The sequence below is a fragment of the Lactuca virosa genome, chromosome 3, assembly GCF_052849685.1.
Source record: "Lactuca virosa cultivar CGN04683 chromosome 3, Lactuca_virosa_CGN04683_v6, whole genome shotgun sequence".
Taxonomy (NCBI): domain Eukaryota; kingdom Viridiplantae; phylum Streptophyta; class Magnoliopsida; order Asterales; family Asteraceae; genus Lactuca; species Lactuca virosa.
Genome location: NC_136428.1, coordinates 187464931 through 187473036, shown reverse-complemented (window position 1 = coordinate 187473036; position 8106 = coordinate 187464931). Strand labels below are relative to the sequence as shown.

At 36.7% G+C, this 8106-nt stretch overlaps 1 protein-coding gene across 1 annotated transcript; it reads left to right on the top strand.

Moving 5' to 3' along the window:
• The first annotated feature begins 1184 nt into the window (after window positions 1-1184).
• On the top strand, window positions 1185-2508 carry LOC145166868 (transcription factor MYB90-like). Its single transcript, XM_079085923.1, has 3 exons — window positions 1185-1484; window positions 1576-1705; window positions 1825-2508. The coding sequence occupies exons 1-3, from the start codon at window positions 1274-1276 to the stop codon at window positions 2267-2269; spliced, it is 786 nt and encodes a 261-aa protein (XP_078942049.1). The 5' UTR covers window positions 1185-1273; the 3' UTR covers window positions 2270-2508.
• The last annotated feature ends 5598 nt before the right edge of the window (window positions 2509-8106 follow it).

Below are 8106 nucleotides of genomic sequence, written 5' to 3'. Positions count from 1 at the left end.
GTGCGAGAAAAACTACAAGCAGACTTAATCTCTTTAACTCATGTCTCCACTACTAATCAACACGCAGATGTGTTCACGAAAGCTTTATCCGGAACAAATCACAAGAATGCTATCAACAATCTGGGGCTACTTTCCTACCCTCCAGCTTGAGGGGGGGGGGGTGTTAGATTAATATTTTCATATTAAATGTAAATTGTAAATGTCTTGATAGTATAGGGGTAGTTTATGTTATTTTGGTAGTTTTATTTTGAATTCGGGTTATATCCCATTTGTATGTTTTTCTGATCGATTGATCAGTTTTTTGAATGAGAATAACTTTCTCTCAAGTTCTTCTTTCTTCTTTCATTCAAATCTAACATACCCATCAAAGAGTACATCTATGTAGAAGAAGTTACATAAGGGTTAACACCTCCAATGACCGAAGTAGATGATGGTGACTTTGAAGAGTTGTTGAATTCAAATTAGAAAAACTTCGATTTCATTAAACGGCTAATTTCGAGAATATAATTACTATCGCAACTATATTTATTTGTATTTTCAATTTCTAGACTTATGATCATGTATTTCTAAGCTTGTTGTTTTTATTTTATATCTTAAAACTAAATATAATAAAAATATTTATTTGGTTGGAATTAATTTTAACAAAAAATCGAGATTTTAGAGGAGTAAATGAAACCGGTTTAAAAAAAAAAAAGTTATCCTTAATCCAAGCCGTTTTTATTGGGTATCCGTTTTTACACACAAAAATCCGGTCAAAATCGGTTCGGATATAACAAAATCCGATTGCTCAAAAAACTGATGAAAACCCAAACAGATACTATTAGATTTTTGTTTTATGCGACTCCACTTAACTCGCATGCGGAAGTATTGGGCTTGGTGTGGTCTATTTCTTTTTCATGGCTTATTATATCAATTTTCTCCTTTTGTCGCAACTTCCGGCTGTGTCCCTCTCTTCGTTTTAATATATGAGCTGATCAAAAAATTAAAATTCAGAATTTCTAACTCTGGAACGAATTTACTTCGAGAAATATTCCATATAAGCAATAAATCTATTTGGAATTATTAATGGTATCCCACAGTCAAGTACAATTATTAATAAAATTGTTTGTCCTTTGTCGATAGCTTAAATGGAGTATATTTCTTGGATCTTCTCCACGGGGAAGTCATCTTTTTTTGTGGAGACCTGAGTGTGCACGTATGTGATATATTTAAGTGGAGATGTTGATTAATAAATATTTACTGCTCGATTTGCTATAAAAGAGTCATCGATTAGATGTATGCAAATAGGAAATTAGAACGTGCTTTAAAATTCGAACTTCAACTTAGTGTATATGTGTGTATGTCCAGCAACAAAATGAAACCTGGTAGTAACTCGGGTTTAGGGTTAAGGAAAGGTGCATGGACTGCCGACGAAGATATTCTTCTGAAGAACTATATTGAGAAATACGGCGAAGGGAAATGGCATATCGTTCCTCTGAAAGCAGGTAGCAAATAGATAATACGAGCTTCTTCTTCTTCCTTTTTTTTGTTATTTTTTTGTTCCTATTGTTGATACTTTCCTTGTGATGTTTGTAGGGTTAAACAGGTGCAGGAAGAGTTGTAGGCTTCGGTGGTTAAACTATTTGAGGCCAAACATAAAAAGAGGAAACTTTGGTGAAGATGAAGTTGATCTCATACTCAGACTTCATAAGCTATTAGGAAACAGGCAAGCATAATTAAAATATCAAGTGAAGTAATACTATATTTTCTTCATTAGTTCTTTTTCATTCATATTTATGATAGAGAAAAAAGTTAGACATGTTGAGATTATTTGGATTATATTAGGTGGTCATTAATTGCGAGAAGAATACCAGGGAGAACTGCTAATGATGTGAAGAATTACTGGAACACTCGTACTCGCCTTCGTTCCAAACCACAAAAGAAGGAAGTAGGTCACGATGAATCATTACAAGACAACAGGATCAAAATTATTAAGCCTCAACCACGAAGTTTCTCCAAAACCCTAAACCAAAACAAGTTAAATATGTGCCCCGGGTTAATCTCACCATCGAATGTACTTGATCATGAAACCATTAATGAGTGTTTAGTCGGTTTATTCGATGACCATGAAAAGGAAATTGATGGAAAATTTGGTTGGTATTCATTTGATAGTTCTTCGGCAGACAAAAAGGCTTTAAATGGTGTCGAACATGAAGTTGATAACAATAGTTTATTCGATTTCCCGTTGGATGAGCTTACCTGGGACTTTACAAATTCGGATAAATTATGATTTTGAAGCATCTTTTTGCTCATATCTATGTAATAAACGGAATAAATAAAGTAAGGATGGTTGCTAGCTAGCAAATGTAACATTGAATAATCTTCTTTATAGCATAGGCTTAGACTATATTTAACTGAGTAGCTGTAAAAACGAACTATTAGACTATAAATTAGCCGATAAAAATGAAATTTGTTAAAATCTATCTGATAAATAACTGAAACATAAGAAATGAAATAAAAAGACATGTTGATTGAGTTTTCTATAGTTAATAAATTGTATTTTGGAGAATTTTAGAAAAGGTCACTAACATCTTGATACGTTACTCTGTATAATTTTTTTTTAAACAGTTATCTTATTAGAAATTTTATTGTTTTGTCAACCGTTAAAACTTAAAAAAATCGAAAAATATGTTAGTTGTGATGTGATAAATATAACCTTATGCAACAACACTTTTAAATCTTCGTATCAGAATCTTTTCAAATCGTGTCAATTGTGAGACATATTGGTAAAGTTTAAAACAAACAAAACATATGCAAAAAACTAAACTTTTGGTTTTAGGTCATTTAAGTGAGATATTATCTTGCTAGTCTTTCAAGTTTCAAATCTGTAACATAAGCTTTTACAATTAATTTACATCAATGTAATATCAATATTTTTTACAAAGTGGGGCCGAAGTAAATCAACTACTTATATTTTCTAACAATTTCATTATTATTTATAACTAATATTTATAATATAATATATACTATAATATTACACGTAAAACTCATGTTAAAATATTTCATGTATAAATATACAAAATACAGTAAAAAATTTATTTTATTTATTTATTTTTTGAAACAGTTAATATAATTTACTCCTAACCTAAAACATAAATCCACATGCCCACGACCGGACTTGAACCATCGACTCTAAAGAGAGAAGGTAACACATGATACCGTTGGGTCGAAATCCTTTGGTATTATTTATTTATTTATTTAGATAAACCAAAAGGACGAAAATAATAGTTAATTTTTATCTTTTGAGATTTTCTATTTATTTTGCATTATATAATTTTTTATATCTCTAAAATAAGTAGGTAAGATTTAGTCTCCATGCCTTAGAAAAAACTCATGGTCTCAAATTAGCATATATATATATATATATATATATATATATATATATATATATATATATATATATATATATATATATATATATAACGATCGAGTTTCAGGTACTCTTCAATATCTGAATTTAGTCTTCAAAAGTTGCATTTTTGGTCCCTATTACGCTGGGCGTAACATGGAGTATGGTGGGCGTACTCCCTTAAGTTGGACACGGAGGTTGGTGGTGTACGGTGGGCGTACCCATATGTATGTCGAGCATACGTAAGCAGACCACAAACCCTAATTTTTAGGGTTTGACCCCTATTTAAGTGTTATTATGAACCTTATGCTTCCCCCTCATCACCCTCCTTCCCTCTAAAGACTCCCCACAAAACCCTAGCCTTTCCTTGTGTGTTTTTGAGCCTTGGTAGTAAACTTTTCGTGTTTTGTGCATTATGAAGAAGTAGAAGCTTGGTGAACAAGCATTGGTTGGAGTGGAGCCTGAAGATCCAGAATCTTCATCATCTTGGCAAATCTCAGAAGGTATAAAGTTTCAACCTTGTTGATTCATCTCTTAGACCTAGCTAGTTTAGAGTTCTTGGTATATTTTGGTCCCTTGAGTTGTTTCTTGTGAGTATGAGCTACTCCAAAAGCTTAGAATGGTAGATCTTAGTGTTTCTGAGGTCCCTTGTGCATAAAAATGGTAGCTTTATGGGTTTAACTCAACCATGTAAGGGTTGATGTTCATTTCATGAGGTTAGGGTGTTAAAATTTAGGTTTTGGGGTTTATTAAGTCATGCATAAACTTAAAGTTTCCGACTTTATGGATTAAGACATTGTTTTGGAGTAGATCTTAAGTTTGGACGAAAGAGTCTTAAGGGATTAAGTCATCCATATGAGGATTGGTTCACAGACTAGTACGTCGGGCATACTTCTATGTACGTTACACGTACTGGGTTCGAACCCCGTATTCTTGTCGGTGTGAGTATGCAAGGCATACGATTTGGGTACGCTCAGCGTACTCCCAACTGTGGATTTAGAGGGTTTTTGGCCATTTTAGGTTTCGGGTGCTTTTAGGTTTGGGTCACAGTTATTTGGGCCGATTAAGGGGAAGGGGTAAAATGACCTTTTACCCTAGGAGTCGGGTTTAATGACTTATATTCCTAGTTATACCTTATGTCCTAATTATTAATTAGGGTATTATTTGATTGCTTAGTGCGGGGATTCTCCGGTTCAGCAGCCCGGGCATCTATTTGTTTATCAGCGGATCGAGGTGAGTTTGCTTACTATACTGTAGGATACTAGGGTTGTATGTGCTTGTTGTCTTTGTGACTCTTGTTGTATGCTTGTATGCTTGTTTGCTATATGTATGTGGGGTGAAATAGACTCGGGGGTGAAATAGACCCGTACTATTGAAAAATACCGATTGAGTTAAAATAGACTCAGGGGTGAAATAGACTCGGGGAGTGAAATAGATTTGGTACAGTCTTGCGCTGACATGTGAGTTAAAATAGACTCGTTGGAGAAATAGACTCGGGGGTGAAATAGACCCGGTACAGCCTTGAGCTGACGTATATGTATGGTATGCGGTATAATTAGGGACTCATTAAGCTTTGTGCTTACGGTTTTCAGTTTATGTTTAAGGTACTTCCGGTCCGAAGGGAAAGAGCTTGGGATGATCGCATCGTACACACCATGACTTTCCGCCTTATTTGATCCTGATGTATTTTTGGATGATTGTTGACATACTCTGATTTCCCTTATGACTTTTATAAACATGTTTGGTTAATGGTGTTATTAACCCACAAAAAAATTGTCATAAATTTTTGCTACGTTACAAGTTGGTATCAGAGCCTTGGTTTGAGGGATTCGGGCATACTCTCGAGCATGTTTGAACTCAAACTGAGGGTTTGGTAGATCTTTTTATAAAAAAAAAATTTATTAAATGATTTTCTAATAAAAGAAAGGGGTGTGGTGCATGCAATCGACCGAGATCAAGTAAGTTTTTCCAAAATACCCATACATGTTCTATGTGATATGTTGTGAATTGAGAATTTATGAATCACATGCTAGATTAGGACTAAGGATCTGCTCATGATTGCATGATATAATGCTAGGAAAGATGCCTTTATATGCCTACTGTATGAACTTGTAGACTTTCGTGCTAGTATTGGATTAGTTATTTGATAGGATGACCTAGTTAGGTTATGCTTTGATTTGGATTAATCAATGCTCGAATGCTGCTTGCTTTGTGATTTTAAGAGTTCTGACTAATATCAGCTAACTGGTAAGCGAATGCGTTAAGTTACATATTACTAGGATTAGATAATTTTAGAAGGTTAGGTTTAAACCTATTGCGCAGCTCTCGTTTGAGTCCAACCATTGTAGTGTGATACCTTTCAGTCAAAGAATTATCTGGTGTCAGTGATATGTATTTGTGTTCGTAAGGTAGTTATATGGTGTTGGAGGGAGTTCCTTCTGCAGCTGATGGCGGAGAGTGGTGTGATGGTAGTCCTAGCAGAACCTAGGAGGTGTTTTGGTATAGTGACCCTTGCTTTGCTAGAGATCGTCTAGATTGATAGGGAAGTAACTTGGAGGATTCGGGGAGATCTTTAAGGAAAGTACAAATAAATATGGAAGGTCGTATTGGGCTCGTACTATTGGAAGCAGAGGATTCATAATCGAGTCAAGGAAACTCATGATGATACTAGGGAGCTTGTAGAATGTGGGATTCTTTGAGTGTGTTCAGATGATTTGTATGATTTATTTTCAGCATGGTGATCACTCGAGGAGGTTCTGGTGGTGGTATGGGTGCCAGTGATGCTTCTGGTGCCAAAACTAGTTTGGGTTCTGGCTCTAGGGCCAGACACATGGATGATCAGATGCGAGAGTTTATTTCGTCATACATTACCTACACTATTCTTGAGCAGACTACTGTGATCTTCGGTACGATCAAGGAGGGTATCATGGAGGTTCTGGATGAGCGCTTGAGCACTTTTCGTTATGAGATTATGGTGATAGTGGGAGCTCTCTCTTTGACTTTTATAGAGTTTCGGGCATGTGGGGCCCCAGAGTTCTTCGGGAAGAAGTACCCCATAGCGAGAAGGTGTTGGTTAGAAGATATCACGAACACCTTCCATACTAGCTTCTGCCCAGAGGGGTCGAATGTCAAATTTGCATCCTGTCTTCTGAAAAGCAGAGCTCATGACTCGTGGGAGGAGGTTGACCATGCCCTGGGAGGCAAGGTTTTTGATTCGATGACATATGAGGATTTTGTGACGAGGTTTCGAGCTGGGTTCGAACATGTAATTGAGGTCGAGCAGCTGGCGAGGGAGTTTCAGGACCTTCGTCGGACTACTGAGACGGTGGCGGAGATCACCGCCATGTTTCACAAGAGGGCTTTGTTGGCACTGCAATATGTGGCGGATGAGGATATAAGAAAGTGAGATATCATGACATGTTGAGGAGCGATATCGGACAGTTAGTGAGCATATCCAGTTGCAGGAGACTAGATGACATGGTGGCGAGAGCCAGAGAGAGGGAGATTGATCTGGAGATGGAGAAGAAGAGGAATTCGGATCAAGTTCATGGTTCAGAGAGTTCAGGCAAGTGGCCCAAGGTTTTTGATTTGAGATCGAAGGGCCAAGAGGGTCGGGGCCGCTGTGACAAGTACAACAAGACGCACGATGGAGCTTGCATGGTGGGTGGTTCGGGCTGCTATAAGTGCGACATGACTGGGCTCTTTAGCAGGTATTTCACTGCCACCACCCATGGATCAAGTCTGATTTTCTTTCATTACAATCAGAGGGGCCCTAAAAAGACCGATTGCCCTAGTCTAGCAGCGACGGGACCAGTTGCAGCACCCGCTCCGACGACTTTAAGGATTACAAATGGCCGCCAGGGCAAGGCGGAGGCGTCTATTGTGAGGAGCAGGGCCTTTCAGCTGAAAGCCAAGGAGGCTCGTGCAGCACTAGATGTGTTGATGGGGTCTTTCCTTGTGAACAGTATCTCCGCTCTGGTTTTGTTTGATTCGGGGCTACCCGATCCTTTGTGTAACACCTGTGTTTCTAGTCTAATCATTATTATGATGATGTAATAGTTAGGGTCAACAATTGTAACCTATTTTGAAGTAATAAAGAGGAATTACTTGAGTATTATGTGATTTATGTGATTTTGTTGTGCATTATACTTATATATAACGACTTAATAAAATAATAATAAAAATAAGCGTCAAAAATAAAATAATAGATAGACCCAATATCTATGAATAATGTTTAAGTAGCCGTAACAAGGATTTCGGGGATATAAGTAATGCAGAAATCCGACTTATAACGAAGAAGTTATGACCTGTTGAAGTTTTGCGGCAAAACCGGCACGACATCGGGACTCGTAAAAAGTGAGTTTGTGCTAAAATACTTTTTAGCCTTAGCGATCTAAACGAAAGTCGTAGTATAAGTTAAACCGCGAGCGTGCATAAAAAGAATGTTCAAATCTGACTTTGTATGAGGAAGTTATGATTTTTATAAGATTTAGCATAACATTGCACAACCCGAAATTCGAATTTTAGATCGACCGATTTTTAGCCGACACACCCTAAACAAGAATCGAAGATCTCGTTAATAGGAACTCAACGATATAAAGACAAACGAAAACGGACGTCGGATGACAAAGTTATGAATTTTTAACGGACATTGCCTGTCTAAGCCTGTTAAAATATAACTTTAAAAATAAATTCAAAATTAGCCAACGGAGTCTAAA